Source organism: Aythya ferina (genome assembly GCF_964211825.1).
Source record: "Aythya ferina genome assembly, chromosome: 2".
Lineage (NCBI taxonomy): Eukaryota > Metazoa > Chordata > Aves > Anseriformes > Anatidae > Aythya > Aythya ferina.
The window spans coordinates 9,601,499-9,620,864 of NC_140297.1; the positions used below are offsets into that span (position 1 = coordinate 9,601,499).

Genomic DNA, 19,366 nt, shown 5'->3' on the forward strand with positions numbered 1-19,366 from the left:
CAAGCAAGTTAGAACCATCCTTAGCAAGTAAGGCAGAAGCAGACAGAAAAGAGAAATATCTCAGAAATAACATGCAAAGAGATCCGAGACAGAGATGTTGCCTGCACTACCTGCTGCTACATAAGCATAAGAAGTGTGTTCGTGCCAAGAGGTCTGGTGTGTTCGTTAAATTTCTCTGAGGGCTATGTATTACGAAGACTTGATTTTTAATTATTTGGCTTAGCTTTAAAAGGAAGATTAAATATAATTGTGAACTTCTGAGTAACTAAATGAAATGTGGGATAAATTAAATATTCTGATGCTATGTTGGTGTTTATACTTTGAGAGAGAGCACTGTTCTCTTGGAGTATAAACTGTCTTTTAATGAGACTGCATTGTAGTGTAGTTCAATGCAGCTAATTGGTTCTTTTCACTGTCTTCTGTGGGTTAATGCAACAAGTAACTTATATTTAATTTAGATACCTTAATAAACCTCCTATGGATAAATACAGTTAATCTGGTATTTGGCTCCTGTAACCATTGCGTACTAATTAATTGTGTCAAGGTAAGGCTAATTCACTTTGGGAAAAGAGCTTAATTTGCACTCCTTATGGTGAGCGTACATTATCTCTAGTTTTCAGCTAAACAACCACTTTAGTGTCTAATAAATTAGTGCCCAATAAATGCATCATAAATCTATCATTGTAAATAGCTATCCTCCTGACAGTGTCCATCGAGCAGTTGTGGCACAGAAGCATTATCTGCAATGAAAGACACATTCAGAAGGGGCTCGATTGCCTCTGTCACTAGTAGGAGGTAGAAATTCTATTATCAGCGTATTGATTCCAATCCTGTAATGTGCTTTTAGATCCCATTAAACTATTGTCAAAGTGCATTCACCAGAAGTTGAAAAAGGTACTTAATAATTTGCACATTAGACCTGCTAATTAGGGGAGCTCTGCCATCAACCTTACCTTCCAAACCCAAATAGCTTTAGCTTTTGATGAAGAACCATCTAATGCCACGATACCAGCCTAGATTACAGCTGTTAGATCTACTGCATAAAATGGCAGCTAGTAAAAAGTCTGAGAAAGAATTTAAGCTGATAGTTAGAGTTGCCTTCAAGTAGCTGTGTATATTGATTTTAATTTTTCTTTCTATCTTGTAGATTAGATAATGATAAAATCGTTATAAAATGCTTATAGTAAGGTTAATAACAAGAAAATACCTCTATTTCAGGCCTCCTTCCACCCCTGCCCCTTCATTTTTTCAAATGAGGAAGGTGAGTTTGGCGCTGGTCCAAGGGAAGAGAGGAAGTTTCAAATCTGTTACTCTTCCTTCAAAAACGTTAGATTCTGTGCTTCAGAAAGTTTCTCAGGCACTGATTCTAGAGGTTGCATGGATCAAAACAGCCTTGATATGATTAGAAGACCCTATGCATAAAGGGCTTAAATACAAATGTACAGAGCAACACTTAATATACAAAGCAGCAGTTTCTTTGAAATCCATATAACACAGAAATAGGTGTCAGGACATTTTCTTTTTTTTTTTTTTAAACAGATGTAAATTCTATTTGTTACTGAAGATACATTGACTAGTTAAAGGAGAGCTCTTTGGCTATTAATTTCCTTGAGATAAAATTTTGATGTCTTTTGAAATAATTCTGAAAGTTTCATTACTCAGAAACAGTGGCTTAGGTGAGTGATTTTGGAGGTCTTTCAAAAGCAAAATATTTAAGATGAGGCTGATGCTTCTCAGGCAGATTTATAACACTTACAGCAAATGCATTTGTAGGCATTCAAATGCAATCTCCTACCTGGAACTCCTGCCCCTACATCTGGAAGGCGGATGCCAGAAAGAAAGAAAACCTTCATCTGTATATTTTCAGAATGGGGAAAAGATACAGGGGAGATACTTAAAAGATTGGAGTCAAAAAGAACAGAGAAATTTCATTCTCCTAAAAAAACAAGCTTGTAAGAGTTAACTTTGCCTAAAAGAATGCTGTTTGAAATTGCAAGGGATATTTGTCTTAATATTCAGATACAAAAATACTTCATACTCCAGAATGCCTGGCTGACAGGTCCCTTATTCTTTCCTGAAGTATTTCCCACTTCACCCTCTAAGAGTTCCCTTTTTCTTCATTAGCTTGGGAAGCCAGTCACCGCCAGGTCTGTGTAAGCATTAAGTTTGTCTGCCAGGAGAGAGTTGCTATTTTCTGCTTCTGATCACATTACAAAGCAATTTTGTGTAACAGAGAATTATCAGTAAGCCAGAAGATGAATCTCCTGAAACCATTCGTCTTCAGTAACATTTTTCTACCGTTTTCTCTTTTTTTATTTATTTCTGTATTATTCTAATGCTCTAAGTAGTGGATGTAACTTGTCTGAACTATTCATGCAAACTGTGACCATGCAGAAACCAGAGATATATTTTATTATCTTTATATAAGCTGTGTGCAGTTGCTAGGAGTATGTGCTTGCAGGAGCATGTAACTGAATTTGTACCCAAGAAAATTTTAAGTGCTTAAGAATTTTGTTTGATAGTACTTAGAGGTGTATCTATGCTTCGGTCAGAAATCTGATGCAATTCCTCTATCCATGTTTCTTTTCTTGCAGACTTTTTTTTTTTTTAAATGGTATTTCATGTTGATACTTTTCCTTCATTCTAAGACATGCTGCGTGAGTTTGGAATAGAATCTGTGGTATTGTCTGAATGATCTGAATACTGATCTAAATAACACGTGATCTAAATATCACTTAATTCATTTTAAAATACATGATTTTGATAATGAACCAAATTAAAATGACATTTACTCTTTTTCTTAACTTAGCTCTACAGAAGAGAACATAAGGTGATGACACAAGTATTCCTGCTTTGGGAAGTTTCTCTCCCATCCTGTACCACTTGTGTTACTGTTTTGCACCATCTAGTGGCAGAAGTTGGATGTATAAAAGCAAAATGCAAGCTGATCTTAAAAGCCAGTCTTTTAAGACAGAGTATGTTGTGTTGTGCCCTTTCTGAACATGAAATCTTATGACAGATGTGCCTGACTTAAAATTGAATGGTCTACCACATAGAGAGTCTACCACAGACTCTCTAAACCATTATGGACATAATAAGTGAGTGAAAAGTGAATTGCATCTTCATTTGCTGTAGTTTTATTGCTAACCCTACCTTTACCATTTTCTGTCCCCTGTATAATACCCTTCTTAGCTTTGTGCCATAGTACAGTAGTTACTGCAGCTACACAAATTCTTTTTGTCTTTGACTATGATGTTACTTTGACAAAACAGTGGTATGGTGGTAGAATAAACCTCACATTGATAGACTCTGGAAATCAATGGTTAGATCCCAGGCAAACCCCAGGAAATGCGGTTAACTGCATCCTGCAGTACAAATTGTGGCAGTACAGGGTTGAGGGTAGGAAGGGGAGCTACAGAAGCGTTACTGGATCAGAAACCAAGGTTGGTTGGTTTGCTGCTTAAAATAAGTTTTGTTTTTGTTTTTGTTTTTGTTTTTTTTTTTTCTGTGTTTATATTTTATCCTGTTTTCTAAAAACAGTGGTCAAAAAGAGTACATACTTTGTCTTAGATATCCGGCATGAACATTGTAGGGAGAGAAAGCAGCTTTTCTTAGACGTTTAATACAGCTTTTCCTTAATCCATTGTGAAGATGCTGCTATTGTAACATGAGCATAAGTTTATCTGTGATCTCTCTCTATTTGCTGACCTGCAAGGAAGGTTGCAAGTTACACTTGTGTTGGTGTGAGCTTTGTCTGGCATAGCATCGGTAGCGCTCATCCTGTAACACTGAGGAGGAGAGGAATTTAAACAGGAAGAGAGAACTTTCTGATCTTATTTAGGGTACGTAAAAGGGTATTTTATAAGAGATTACAGGAGCCTGGCTGACCTCAGTTCAGCAAAGAAGACTCTTGGAAGATCAATGAAGTTGCTGCGCTTAGGTAACACATCCTGGGTGTGACTGAGGAAGGTGAAGAGCTGCGTGAGCTACAGGGCGATACTGAACTCAGAACAATGAGAATGAGCAAGCTTTACCCTACTGGGTTCAAAATGGAAATGAGAAAGTTTCTAATGATTAGGTGAATGAAATCTTGACTGATTTTCCAGTGACAGTGGTAAAAACTATGACAGTAGAGCTGCAGGGTGAGACATGGCAGATTTCTGTACAGGTTGGCTATTTGCAGTAGCAGAAGAGAAAGCGTAGCAACACAGAAGTCTCATCTCATCAAACAGCTTCAGTCCCATGATTTATTAATACTCCTTGTGGACTTCACCAGGAAAAACACCCTCAGGTCAGGCAGGGGCTTTGGGTCCTGCCCTGTACTCTCTAGGGTGGCTGTGGTTCTTGTTGAAGGACCTTGCTCAAAGGGAAGCAAAGTAATGTGTGTCTTGTGGGGTGCCAGGGCATGAAAGTGTCAGCCAGAGTGACACCTTTGTTTCACTTGGCCCTTCAGGGAGTAGGACATAAACACGGCTGGTACTACCCATGCACAGAAATGGTGTGGTGTAGTTGAGGGCTTGTTTAATTGTAGGCTTAACAAAATCACAAAGCTTACCGTTGAAGGATTACGGTGGGAAGGAAGATATTTTTTTAATAGCCATTGTAATTCCGGTTGTTCTAGCTTACCAAGGAGAGTGGTAAATACTTCATCACACTGAGTTTCCACACTGGGATTGCCTGTTTCTCTAAAAAAAAAAAAAAAAAAAAAAAAGTGCTGTAACTCATCTCTGGATTTATTGAGTTAAATACAGGAATCTCTGGATAGAATTCACTGGCCTGTGCTGGCTGGGAGGTCATATTCACAGATCTTAATGTTCTCTTTCGGCCTTAAAAACCTATGAATCAGTAAAAGCCTGCATGCTCAAAAGTGTAGCCATTTTTTATCATCTTAACAATTTGTATGTTTCTTACTACTGAAAAAGCTCATGTTGTTGGGTAGCCTATTGCAAAAGAAGCTATTCATGCATTTAACTGTGCTCTAAAGACAGATTATTAGCCCAGACTGAAGTGCTCAGTTGTAAAAATAAATAAAAATCCCAGTGTCTAGAGGGTAGAAAAGTAAACTGTGTGTGTTTTTTTTTTTTTTTTCTGAAGGATTCAGAAGGTGGCTGCATCTCAGCTTTTCAGATTTTTAATCGTGTTAGTCCTTCACCGGTTCATTAAGATTGGGCTGCTATTCAGCAAAACTATCCTCCTGTGGTAAAGAGTAGAATATGCAAAGGTCTTAGTATTTTAATAATATTTACCATCAATCCTGGTTTATATCTTAATGCAATTACAGTATGTTTATGCTTTTTTCTTTAAAAAATCTTCCATGCTAAGGTATCTTCAGATCTCTCAGCAGAAAAGCAAGGTTCGGGGTTGGTTGGTTGTTTTTTGTTGGAAGTACTGAACGTGTACAACTTGTCTTTTCAGCAGTAGGAACTGTGAATTCTTACCCGTTCTGTAAATTAGGCTTGTATCAAACTCTTATCTTGGCTTTGTGGGCATTGCTTTTGCCATAATGTGGTTCTGCAGAATTCATTACCACCGAAAGTTAAATGGAAAAGCCCAGCCAGTGAAGCAGAGCTTTCCTAATTCAGATGGAAGGAGGCTGCCGTGTACGGGTGCTGTGCTTGCTCAGGACCCTTGGTGCCATCAGTGCAGCTGGTGGATGGCTGGATTGCAGCTGCAGACCTAAGTCTGACAACTGAATGCCACACAATGTGCTCTTATAAATAAAGAGAAAATAACTGCCTTTATAACTTGTAATAACTTCTCAGGTGAATATTCTGGAGTATATTCCAGCAAACTTCAGATATTTAAATAACTTCCCAGAATGTTTTGCAGTTCCGTTTTTCCAGTTACACAGAATTAAAGTTTTCCAAGAAGATGAAGCCTTGTTATCTTTACAGGTGGTTGAGCTGAAGCCAGGTGGAAAAGATATTCCTGTTACCAGCGCTAACCGAATAGCGTACATCCACCTGGTGGCAGACTACAGACTGAACAAACAAATCCGACAGCATTGCCTCGCTTTCCGTCAGGGACTGGCCAACGTTGTGAACCTTGAATGGCTTCGAATGTTTGATCAACAGGAAATACAGGTACTTATGCTTAAAACTGCAGAAAACATTTGTTTCAAGCAGCATTTTTTCCCCTCTAATACATTTGTTTAACTTCCTTCACTATTAGGTTCTGATTTCTGGTGCCCAGGTTCCTATTAGTTTGGATGACCTTAAATCTTTCACAAATTATTCAGGTGAGTATATTGTAATTACATTTTTTAAAGCTAGGATAATAAGCAAATTTATTCCTGCACCAGTCATATAGGCTTTTTTATATATAAGTTGTAGGATCTGTTCTTATGAATACTGGGAGCCATAGATATGCAATTTATTTTATTTGCAAGCTTGTATCTATGTTTCAAGCCAGGTAATTAGAGGGCATGTAATTCCTTTACTGACTCATAGAATCGTAGAACAGTTTGGGTTGGCAGGGACCTTAAATAAAGCCCATGTAATTCCTCCTCCCCTGCCAGAGGTAGGGCTCCCTCCCAGCAGCCCAGGCTGCCCCCAGCCCCATCCAGCCTGGCCTTGGGCATTGCCAGGGATGGGGCAGCCACAGCTCCTCTGGGCAGCCTGGGCCAGGGCCTCACTGCCCTCAACATGAAGAATTTCTTCCTGATATCTAATATAAATCTACCCTATTTTAGTTTAAAGCTTTGTTCTATCTCTACACCCCTGACACAGAGTCCCTCCCCAGCCCTGGCAGGCTGCTGTGAGGTCTGCCTGGAGCCTTCTCCTCTCCAGGCTAAACAATCCCTTGGCCTGTCTCCATAGCAGAGGTGCTCCAGATATCTGAGCATCTTGGTACAAAATGGGTGTAAGTCAGTGATTGTGTCTGGTTGCCCTGTCTATAAAGCCATCCCAAATGCCTTTGGGATGGTTGCCTCTGTTAACACATCCAGACCATTTCTAAGGCAGCCTGAACTCATACTTTTTCCTTGTGAGACATGCAATGTATCTTCATTCTTCTCTGCATTTATCATAAAATGCTAAATTCTAAAAATACTAAAAAGTAGCTACTGTTATCCTGAGTCCACATCCTAGCTTACTTCAAGGTAAGGTAGGTAAGTTGATGCATTAAATAACATCCTGAATCTTGCAGATTTTGAAAATTACTTTAGTTAAAGACAGCAACCCAAACTTACTAGTGAAATGCTAAACTAAAGAAAATTAATAAAAAATAAGAAGATTTCAGTGAAGGAAACTGCAGTTAAGAAGCTGAGAGACTTAATAGCCATGGGTATACAACAAATGAGAAACTCAAAGCGCAGTGATCAAAGAGATCTGTAAATGAGAGGAGTTAGCAATGTAAACCTTTTGGCGTCAATATTTTCCCCAAGCTTTCAAAATTGTATGCTAGGTTTTCTGAGGAGTTAATTTCTTGCATAAAACTGTTCAATTTATAAATGATTTTAATTTTATTACAGGTGGCTACACAGCAGACCATCCTGTAATTAAAATATTTTGGAGAGTTGTAGAAAGCTTCACTGACGAAGAGAAACGCAAACTTCTCAAGTTTGTAACAAGCTGCTCTCGGCCACCTCTGCTGGGGTTTAAGGTATGTCCTGATTTCTTGGCAAGTTTCTGTTTATGTTACAGCTTATGATACAAGCCCTTTTTTTCGGTAGGAATTTAAAATTAGAGAATAATGTCACTTCCTGACTACTGATACAGTTTAAATGCTTGCACTTGGATATAATGAATAAAAATATTTCATTGCATTGTTTTATTGTTTTGTATTCTAACTGTAAAATTTAGTGGGCCTAAAAAAGCAATGGCTAAAGCTCTTACTCTCTGTCGTGAAAGGCCCTTTCTCTCATTTCGTATTCCTGTATAGGAGCAGTATTGCCACCAGTTTCAAGGAACAGGTTGAGTTAAGAATAATGTTGTCAAAATCAGGCAAAAGATGTTTTAGGTTATAAAAAATATTAAATTCAACCACTGAAATTAAGCATTTGTGGCTGGCAATTTATTGTGCATCCTTCTAATTACCATTTACCTCCTTATAAGATCATGGCTCATTACCCTTTGTATTCAAATATTTTGCTACTATCTTTAGAGTTTTTTGTTTACAGGGAAGCTAAAGTGTGAAGAAAACCTGTCCATTGCTGATAAAACTAAAGAGAGGATGAGGCACAGTGAAGATGTATTTTGAAATTAAAATAAGTAAAGAAAATAAAAGGAAATAAAAAAATAAAAGGAAATAAAAGAATAAATTGCTTAGTACCATCACCTTTAGTGCAGTGGTCAACAGTGTATTTACTGTTGTACTATTTAATAAATCTAATATTAAGCTGGGTTTACTGAGAACATAAATACAGACATTGCTTCACATAATTGTTTCGAAGTAAGGATGTGTTGAGCTGTTTTGTTTTGCTGCCATCTTACAGTTGCTAAATAAAGTTGGAATACATGTACTTAGTAACTTTTCACGTGGTAAGGTACTGTGATATGATACTTAATTAGCAGTGGATAGTGGTAATTGTCTACACTTATTAGGTGAAATAAGTAGATGAACCCATAAGAAACCAATGCAAGTTTTGTATAAGTGCTAAAGCTGTTTTGTAAAATACCACACTTACTCTATTACCCAGTGGTGTGTGTGTATGTTTTCTCAGGGAGACAGATACTAACACTTTATATAGGAACAAGGACTTCAGATGTGCACAATAGTCTGGAAGTGTAAACAATATATTTGGAATATTCCAAACAATATATTTGGAATATATTTGGAGTTCATTCTCATTTTTTCTTCTCTTAAAATCAGAATTTTAAAAATACTTGAAAGGCAACTGCCAGAAGATTTTTTTCAGATCTGTGAATCAGGCCCTTCCTATGCTGGAGATGGCACGTGATAAAAGATGTCAGGTGTGAAAAACAAAACATGTATCTGAGATGTTTGTAGTACCTCCATTTTTCTCTTACTGAATTAAACAAAATCCATTCTAGAATTTTCAGACTCTTGATGATTTATCTTTTTTCCATCAGTACAGTTTTCCTCTGGAAAACAGACAAGATGTTCCAATATTGAAAATCAATGGTCTCCATTGCAGACACTCTGCTGCTTGAATGATCTGAAATAGATAAAAGCCTACTTGTGTTATCGTACAGCAGCATGTGGAGCAGTTGCTAGGGGTAACCAAAGAGTACTCATGGTGGCTTAAACAGCTGGTTTTAGGCTGCAGGGTGATTTCAAAGTGGAGGCGTTTTCAGTGCCACATAGGGCAAGGAGGCAAGGCCCTTTGCCCTTGACTTCCCTCTGTCCCTTTGTGCATTGCACTTGACATTCGTCTCCTTCAGGCCTTTCATTTGTTTTGCTGTGTCTTTACTAGCTGGTACAGGTATGCAGCACCGTCGTGGTGTGATCATTTCAGCCTTGTTTGGGTACAGTCCTGTAACCCGCTGTGCAGTCTCAGCCTCCACTTAATCCCTTCGGCTGCTGCAGTGAGTTCTGCGCAGTGCTGCCAGCACGTGCATAGGCAGTGTGCCAGGCAGCTTCAGCACCTGCACTCTTCAGCTCTTTCATAGCCACCTAGGAGAGGAGTGAGTGCATTCAGATGGTGATTTGTCAGAAGCAATGCATCTAGGGTATTTGTTGGTTCATTTGTGTGACTGGTTATTTAAAATCCTACAAGTATTTCTCTTCCTTCTGTGAACCTGGAGAGTTTATCACTGCACGGTCTCATTAGCAACAAACAGGATTCTACAGGGCAGTGGGAAGGAAAATTAGAAAACTGAGAGATGGGACCAAGATGGATAGAACAGAGCACAGCAATCATGTAGTGAAGGGAGAACTGGGAAACGGTTGTGTGGGAACAAAGTAAAGACAAGTCTAGAAATGTTGTCACCCTGCTTGGAAGGGAGGAGCAGGAGAGGCTCTGAGGTGGCTAGCATGATGTTGGAAGAGATGGAGGAGGAAAAATATTAATGCTGACAGTGACACGTTGAAAACTGGATGTAACAAAAGCGTGGAAAGTTGTAAGTTTGTATGTGGGAGAGGTGACAAACTGGCTTCAAGATATTTGGCTAGGAAAAAATGGAGGTGAAATAGTTATTGCTATAATGCTGAAAAATTGGTAATTTTTTTTTTTTTTTAAGCAACTGTAAAAGGGGCTTGCAAGCATAGCCACATGCAAGTCTTGGTAACAGAAAACAGAGTGAAGAGGCATTACTGCTGCTTTGCTGGGCAGCACTGAGCGGGAGTTAGGTTAATTACTTCCACGGTGCTTGCCACGCAGGTCATCTTGTAATTTGCGTATGTGGATTACCGAAGTATTTTTATTCAAATGGATTTACCTATAAACCAGGGGGTTGCCAGGAAATGGTGGCCAATATTTAACTGAAAAGGAAACAGGTAATTGGTATCATCACGAGCAGTAATCTCTTGGTAGCCTATGACAATGTGATGTTGAGAGCTTTGGAGTTTTGCATGCTGTACTTTGTGGAATCTTCGCCTGTTCTTAAATCTAGTGCATGTTAATTTAAAACAGAATGGAATGGTTCAGTTGGAATTGGCCTTCAGATATCTTCATGTCCAAGTGTCTGGCCTCTTCAGGGCTAACCAAAAGATAAAGCTTAATAAAGATTTATTAAGGCCATTATCCAGGTGCATCTGGATCACTGACAGGCTTGGGGCACCAACCACCTCTCTAGGAAGCCTAGGGACTCTAGGACTCCTTTTCTCCAGACTGGACAGCCCAGAGGAGGGAATGTCTTTGACATTCCTACCTTACAGGTAGCACAGTCTAGCTTTACATCCTTTAAAAATTTGGAACTCTTACTGCCAGTTTCAGACTCAAAATAACATTTGCTAAAGCTAATTAAAGTTTAATAAGTTTAATAAATGTGATTATTACAGAAAAAATCATTAAAGCACGGTTGAAAATTGTTAAGCTCCAATCAGGTCAGGTAATAAATGTATGATACTTTTCACTTCCAACTATTGCAGCTTCCCGCTGTACGGTATTTAATTATGCAACAACTGGTGCCCTTGGCATGACATTTCAACTCAGAACTTAATTTTTCCATTTTTAAAGCTAAAGTAGAGGAATTCAATTAGCATTTTGAAAGGTACACTAAAAATGCAGCATTTTAGCCATGAAATACTTTTTAAGGCCTCCATTTGAACAATAATTTAACTTAGAATCTCATTGACCTTCTGCCTTTGGAGCTGGGATTTTTTTTTTCCAGTTTCTGAAATCAGAACTGCTTTACCTCAGGCGAGCGTTTGATAAAATGAATACTTCGTTGCCAGCAGAAGCAGTGCTTAGAAGTTACATATATATATATATATATATATATATATATTTTTGCTATGGACTTTTCCAGAAAAAAAACCAAATCCCATTTATTGAAACAAAATGTTACATATGAAATTACATACAACAGACAAAAGCCTGTTCCTCAGATCCATGGTTATCGCATCATGAGAATAAGCAGGGTTTGACAAGATTCTGTTATTAGAGTCGTTGTGCATATCTGAATCATCCCAGTGACACCTGAATGGTTTTATAATTATGAAGAAATAGTAGAATTGCTTTAAATACAGGTAGTTCTTTATTTGGAGAACATGAAGTACCTCTTGATTGAGAGTTCTAGACCACCCTAGTGTAAATACTTCCATAATCTAACGCATAAACAGATCTGATGTCATTAGTAGTGCTTGCCTTAGAATTGATAAATTTTAGGCTTCTTGAAAGATCAATTTAGACAAATCTGTTTAGGGCAAGAAGAGCCTTTAACTTGAGTCATGGATAGTATCAGACAATTGAATTTAACAAAGAAAATGATAATATACTGTGGTGTGTAGTGAGGTGTGAAGTAAAAGGAAGGCCTGATACTTACCTGCATGAAGAATTCATACATCTGGGGAATGCCAACAAACTAAAGCTCTAGAAGGAAAACACTGAAAGGGCATGTTTGGTCATGGTTTGTTTAGGATTTTTTTTTTTTTTGGATGTCAGAGAAAGGAATTTACGTGGTGATGTAACTTCATCAAATTTCTGCTTACAGTCTGGTCAGTCATCCTCTTCTCCTCAGAATATCACTCCAACAGGACAAGTAAATGCTCACATAGTATTCGTTCATAAAATTGGAATACTTTTAAATGTCACTAGAAGAACGTTGTAACTGGCATGGCGTGTCACTTCATTAGCTAGAGCAAAAATTTTTTTTTTTTTTTTTGTGTGTGTGTTTACGGAAACAGTCTCGTCCCTGCTGGTGGGGGGAGGTACAATTCTCAGAAGAAATCATGTCATTCCACAGTAACAAAAGTTATACAGTACTCAAACATGACAGAATATCCTCTTCCATTGCTGCTAGTGGTCTTAGTTCCCTGTGTTCAGCATCTACTTCACTGGTACAAAACTTCAGTGTAACAGGAACTCCTCATTCTCCTGTTCCTACAGAAGAAATAGGATCCATGTGCATTTGGGAGGCTTTGGAAGAAGAGCCTACGGTTGGGAATCCTTTGTTTCTTTCTCCCAAATACAACTAGGATTTTCTGCATGCTGCAGTTCTACTCTTTGCGTTTTGTATTTCACTTTTTTGTAGCATCATATATTTGGAGAATAGAGTGCACAAATAATAAAAAATTATTTCTTTTTCCTTAGAACCAGATAAATGGCTTTGTATTTTGCAAGGACGATTTTGATGGGGATGGGATAGAGAGGGAAGTTCTACCTGATTCAAAAGGGCTCTTGGGATCACGAAGAATGAAAGGAAAAGAGGGGGAAAAAAAAAGTCAGCTGTTAGGGGTTAGACTTGGGCCTGTATTTATTTTTTTTTTGACGTGCTTTTTTTCCTCTTGCGTTTTTCAGGAGTTATATCCTGCATTTTGCATTCACAATGGAGGATCTGATTTAGACCGGCTACCGACTGCCAGTACCTGCATGAACTTGCTGAAGCTTCCCGAGTTTTACGATGAAAATCTTATGCGAAGCAAGCTCCTCTATGCCATTGAATGTGCTGCTGGATTTGAACTAAGCTGAGTCAAACTGATGCTTACTTGGATGGTCTGCAGAGGAACGAACCAGTGCCTACTCGATAAGCAGCACCCATACCCAAGCAGTTTTAAGGGAATTCTGTCCGAATTTCTGCAGCTCTTATGTCTTATCAAATGCCCTCAAATAGGTTTCATTTTTAAACACAGTTTGTTAGTTAGCTTTCATTAATATTACATTGACACTGCTTTATGATTCAAAATACTGAATGCTGTTTGCAGTGTGGTTGTTCGGTGTTTATGCGAAGAAGGAGCACGTTGAAGAAACAGTGACATCTCAGTGAAATTAACCAAAGATGAAGCTTTGGCTTTGTGCTGTTCAAGTATAAATAATTTCCCAAACTGGCAATAAAGTTGTGTACCGTGCAGCACATTGGGATGAGACAGGGCTAACATCCTGTAATTAATCTTTCAGATGAAAGCAAAGCAGATGTTTGCAGATAGCCCACAACTGAGAGGATAAAAATGCTCATTACTGGTAACCTATCATCTTGACTTACGTTATAGAATTGTTTACAAACCAGAGTTGTTGCAATTAAGGTATGACTGATTTTGTTCCATACTACCTTCCCTCAAGATGGTAGGCACTGAGATAAATGCTTAGGATATTTTTTGTGCTTTCCAGAGAAATCAGATGCACAGGCTTATTTTATTTTAAGTTCAACCTTTGGCTGCATCATTATCACTTGAACACTGTCGTAAATGGATCTGACTATCCATGTTTTGTCTGCTCCATTTCTGTCTGTTGTGCCTGTACAGATTTTTTTTTTTTAATATATCGGACTCCTGTTGCATAGATAGCACATGCAAAAGTCATCACTTTGGAACATGTAACAGCGATTAAAATTATTTGAACCAAAGTTATCAGGCTTTATCTTTTATATTTGAAGCCTGTGGTATTCACATTCCTTTTCCCTATCATTTCTTTCCATCCTAAATGCCATACCTGTGTTGTAGACACTAGTCAAATTCATTATTTTTTTGTGATTAAACAGCTTTTATATCCACCTGCCTGCAGAATTTCTGCTAAGACAAGTAGGTGGGAATATGCTGCTTAATGGAATTGGATGATTGGATATCTGGGGAAAAAAGTGGTTTCGTATGGAAGGAAATGATCCCCTAGTGGTAGGCACATCACTGGGTATTCATGCACAAACTGCAGTCAATTCAAATATGGGATTATAGTTCAAACTGTAAGGTTCATAACGGCATCCCTCTGAACTTTAGTTTTATATTTTAAATCATCAACATTTACAATCAGATTTGTATTCATCACTTATGCAAAAAAAAAAAAAAGTGCTGTTACTGAAAACTGTTGGATTTCATATTTAAGAAGCAGTAACCAGCAATATCCTTTAAATGTGGGGAAACGGAGTGATTTTAAGATGTTTACTAGTAACCATATAAATGTATAATTTCTTAATTTGGGTAATAAATGAAGTGTTAAAATGCTATTTGTAGTCTTGATGTACAGAAATAAAATGATTGGTTTTCTTTTTGGTTTTGCTTTAGGCTTTTTATTTATGTTAAATATTACATACCCAACCTATTCTTTATCCCCAAATTCTTTTCTTGTATATTTTTCTACATAAATTATGGAACTTGTAAAGAGGTTGAAAATGAGACCAGTAATAGTGGAACTGCCTCCTCTCAATTAGGAAACCTGGACACTTCTCTTAGAAAGCATTATTTATTTTATAACCTAATGGTTTAAATATTTTGAAATTATTTTTCAATTTCATTCTTTGCTATATTGGTAGTGTCGTATTTGTATTCTGTATAATTAAATTAAAATTTATTAAATACTCATATTCAGAGATTGTTCTGGGGTCAAGCCACATACGCATGACTGGTAAGGTATGCTTTCTGCTTTTGTAAAAGGAGACAGTGCACACTATTCCTGTCTGTCACTGTGAATACAAGCTCTAGACAGAGGGTAGGCTGGAGGAAGAGTGGTTTGCAGGTAGCAGTAGTCATCTAATTGCAAGAATCGCACACACAGTGGTAGAAAACTTCATTAGAGAATTTGAGTTCACTGAAAATACTGTTTATTTCTTCAGAAACTGGTACTCGTTGATCTTGTTTTGTATATTCTGTACATTAAGTACAAAATTCTGACACAGGTCAGTGGAGCTGTAGCCTGGAGATTTCATTCTGCATTTAGTCAGTTGGAAATCTGTGCTGCGACGTTCTATCACTTCCAGTATTCAGACTGCAAGAAGAAGAGGGTAGGACTTTCCTTTGGCAACAAGTGTTCTCAGTTCTGCCTGTCAGCTGTTTTTGCATTGTCAGGGTGAAGTATGGGCCCCTGCTTTCCAGTGATTTATTGCTGGATATTTTAATAAGGAGCAAGAGTATGAGAAATAATAGAGGTGTAGATGGTCGTGTCCTGAGGAGCTAAGTGGTCTAAACGATCTCTCATAGCTCTCACAGAGCAGGAATTGTTTATACGTGGAAACTCATTTTCTGTTTTTTAAAAACAAGAGCAAACTCCTTCCCGGTTGTGATGCTCACAGAGTTTAGGTGGGCAGAGACAGGAAGCACTTTGCGTGCAACTAACCTGAAACATCACTGATCATCAGAATTATGGCAGTACTCAGTATGGTCTTGGAGTTATTTCCTGTGCAAGACAACCCTTCCATATGGGCAATTTCCATACTTCACTGCTTTGTCCTCCTAGATCAGTACTCTGAAAAAAGGCAGCATTTTCTGTTTGTTTTTTCAAAGAAAAGGAAATTTGCAAACTTTTAAAAAACTTTTTGTTGTCAAGGTTTATATTTATAACGGAAGAGTACACGTCCTTCGCCTCTCCACAGTTAAAAGGCATAGAAGAGGAATAAAAGAATGGAAAAGTTTAGCATTTGGTTTATTTATCTCATCAAGAATTTTTCTGGATGCTCATTTAGTCCTGCTAGCTGGATATTAAAAACAAAACAAAAACACAGGAATAGTTTGTCTTGTTAGTTAATCCCCTTTTCCATCATGGCCCTAGGAGCCATGCCTGTATACATTTCACAAAACTTGCTTTTTATTTCTAGGGAGAACTTACATCAACAAAAGAGAGATTTGGCTCTAGCTTCCTGAGTGAACACTAAGCTGGGAAAAGGTTGATTTGAACAAGAATATCTTCAGTTTGTTTTTGTGGGGGATGCTCCGTAATTAAAATAAAATGAGCTTCCTGATGCTATTAGTAGTAGCGTTTGGCATCACTTGAGTAATCTAGCAGAAACATCCTACTTTGATCTACAAAGGAGATTGGAATTCAATAAAACAAAACCAACAACTTCAAGCAATGCAGCGAGCTCATGCTAAATTTGAGTTAAAACCAAAAGCTATTTGTTAAATGCCAATGAGACAGCACAGACTCTTTCTGTCACTGAAAACAGTACAGCACAGAAGCAAAGGAAGAAAAGAGAGCTGTTTTTCTTGGGTTGTTTTGTTGGATCTGTAAATTTTTTTTTGTATTTATAATAAGATGCAAAAAATTAAAACCTTTGCTCATATACATGAATCTGTGTTAATAATGGTTTGTGATGTAAATGCTTGTTACTATTTTTTTCCACGTTGCTTTGCCTGTCAGTAAAGGAGAGAAGAAATGAACATGGTCTGTAAAACTGATCAGGATATCTATATTTTTATTGACTTATGCTTTTGTGAATAAAATAATTTGAGTTTTCTTGAAACTTTGCAGAAATGCTCTTTTCTTTCATTTTGCAGTAAATTTGGTGTTCTCTGGCTGGAGCTTAATAGTATTGAACCGCTTTTAAAAGGGAAGCTAATGTAAACTCTTCAGTGGTCTTGAAGCTACCACTGCTACGTGACAAGTTGTAGCTTCAGTTTTCGAGCTCTGAAGTTCCCACTCAGTCCAGCTGGAGCTACAAGGTTTAGCTTTGGTTCAGAGCGTCTTTCAAACAAGGTACTGAAGAACATTCACACACTCTGAAATCCTTCTTCAGAACATTTGGGAAGAACAAAACTTGCTCCATGGTTGAAAACAAGAGAAGTTGTAATTCAGTGATGAATTGTACTCTGTCAGCAAGTGTGTATGAAAACATTTATTGTAGAATCCTCTGGAATTTCTTTTGCAGCACATACATGAGACCCTCTGAAGATGTAGTTTCTTTTTTCTTTGATAATTAGGATTATTTTCTTTGCTTTTCTAGTTTTCTCATTGCTAAATACACCTCTAGTTCCATAATTGTGCTTAAGAAGTTAATGTTGTGCATGTTTATCTTGGAATATTTTCAAACAGCATCACATATTCTTCAGCTTACCTGGTACTGAAAGTCTGATCAACAGAAAATGATTTAAAAAATCACCTTGTAGGCCACTTCATCATTTAGGTAAAAGAATTAATAAAATACAACTGCCCAGATTCCTTGCCTGTTTTTCTGTATGTGTCTGTCAGTCTTGAAAGCCAATACAACTTCTGATGTGTGTTGAGAAACAGCACAAGGCGAAGAGTGGTTGTGAAGTTCCACCAGTTGAACACATTTCAGAGAACGCAGAATGGCTGAGGTTGGCAGGAGTGTCTGGGAATCGCCTCTTCTGCCCCCTGCTCACAGCAGGGTCACCTGGAGCGGGTTGCTCAGGGCCTCGCCTTGTCAGGTTTTGAGTATCTCCATGGGTGGAGACTCCATGACTCTGGGCATCCTGTTCCAGTGGCCAGTCACCTTCACAATGAAATGTTTTCAGCTAGGTTTAAACATGAATTCCTGTATTTAGCATGTGCCCATTGCCTTTAGTTACAGAACTGTAGGGTGGTTGAGGTTGAAAGGGGATCTCTGGAGGTCACCTGGTCCAACCCCCTGCTCAAGCTGGACCACCCCAAGCAAGTTGTCCAGGGCACCTCTTTTAAGTGCTCTGTTCTGCCCCTGTGCACTACAAAGTCCTCTCCAGGCTGAATGACCCCAGCTCTCAGCCCCTCCTTATACTATAGACGCTCCAAAACCTCAGTCATCTCTGTGATGCTGCACTGCAGTCATTCCAGCACGTCCATTTCTCTCCCGTACTGGATGACCCAGAACTGGACCCAGCACTCCAACATACCTCGGCAGTGCTGAGCAAAAAGGGAGCAGCATCTCCCTGGACCTGCTGGCAGTACTCCACATCGTGCAGCCCAGGATGCTGTTGGCATTCTTTGCTGTACGGGCATCCTGCTGGCTCGTATTCACCTTGCCTACCAGGAACCCCAGGTCATTTTCTTTCTGCTGCTTCTCAGTCAGTTGGCCCCCAGGCTGTAACGATGCATGGGTTTACTCCTTGCCAGGCACAGGACTTCGTACAGAATTGGATGAGTACTGAAGTCTCAAGGTATTTCTTAGTTTCAAAGCTCTCTTCTTTACTGGGCTGTAAAAGACATATGACCTTCCATTTTTGCCTTGTTGCGTCAGGATTTTTTTGCAAACGAAGCTCTCAGCTCAGCCTTACTCTGCGTCACAGTCAGGGCCAGTGATTCACTCACAAGAGCTATGTGTTTTGCAAGAGGTGTGGATTTTGAAATCCAGGTAGTTCTGTCATGTCTTTAGAGTAAAGAATACAAGTAGTGAGTTTCCCTAAGAAAAAAAATAGAAAACATTCAACTCTGTGTGGGCAAAGCTTTGCTACCTCACAACAGGAAGCTTGGTAAGACCCAACTAAAGAATTCACAGAACCTAAAATAGTTTCTACGTGTTTTTTTTTTTTTTTCTTTTTTCTTTTTTCCTGTATTTCGTTCAGTTATCAAGTGTGATCTTTGTTTTGTGCAGATCATAGCCAGAATCTGCTGCGTACAGTGAAATTTGATGTGCCTTGTAAGCATATCCTACAATATAGGCGGATGATGACTATTATAGCATGATAGGGAAAATACTGGTAATAAAATACATGTATGTACAGGTATGCAGAGAAAAATGTGCAGGTCTGTTTCTAGACAGCACAAAAGCTCTTAGGAATTTAATTTTAATTTGGTAAAAGTACATTTTGAAGATATTCTGACAAAAAAGTAATTTGACTTAAGTATTTGCAGACTCAAAATGAATTTTTTTTTTCTTTTCTTTTCTTTTTTTTTTTTTTTCTCTTGGGTGCTGACTTGTAGTGTTATTTTACCTTTGACTCCTATTGGATGTAACCTCATGCAAAATTTATTTCTCTCTGACTTGTTCAGTGAATAGAATAGCATCTTCAAAATACCTTTCGTGGACTCTTCCAGACTTATGTGACTGGAGACGAGGCAAACGCTACTTCTCTTCCTTGCCTGTAGATGTCTGTAGTTGTTAAAAGATTACACTTATCCTGCAAGGCTGGATTTAAGATTTTTGTGTCTTTGCTTTTTCATTTCTAG

The 19,366-nt window shown here is 38.2% G+C and overlaps 1 protein-coding gene across 4 annotated transcripts in view; it reads left to right on the forward strand.

The window, feature by feature from the left end:
* UBE3C (ubiquitin protein ligase E3C) overlaps nucleotides 1-17,419 on the forward strand; it is a 79,493-nt gene extending 62,074 nt beyond the window's left edge. For all 4 annotated transcript variants that reach the window (XM_084509492.1, XM_084509494.1, XM_084509493.1 and 1 more), the window contains 4 exons: nucleotides 5,895-6,083; nucleotides 6,172-6,238; nucleotides 7,472-7,602; nucleotides 12,863-17,419. In XM_084509492.1, the coding sequence (XP_084365618.1) occupies nucleotides 5,895-6,083; nucleotides 6,172-6,238; nucleotides 7,472-7,602; nucleotides 12,863-13,033 (558 nt within the window). In that variant the 3' untranslated portion in view covers nucleotides 13,034-17,419. The remainder of the gene's footprint in view (nucleotides 1-5,894; nucleotides 6,084-6,171; nucleotides 6,239-7,471; nucleotides 7,603-12,862) is intronic.
* Nucleotides 17,420-19,366: the final 1,947 nt, after the last annotated feature.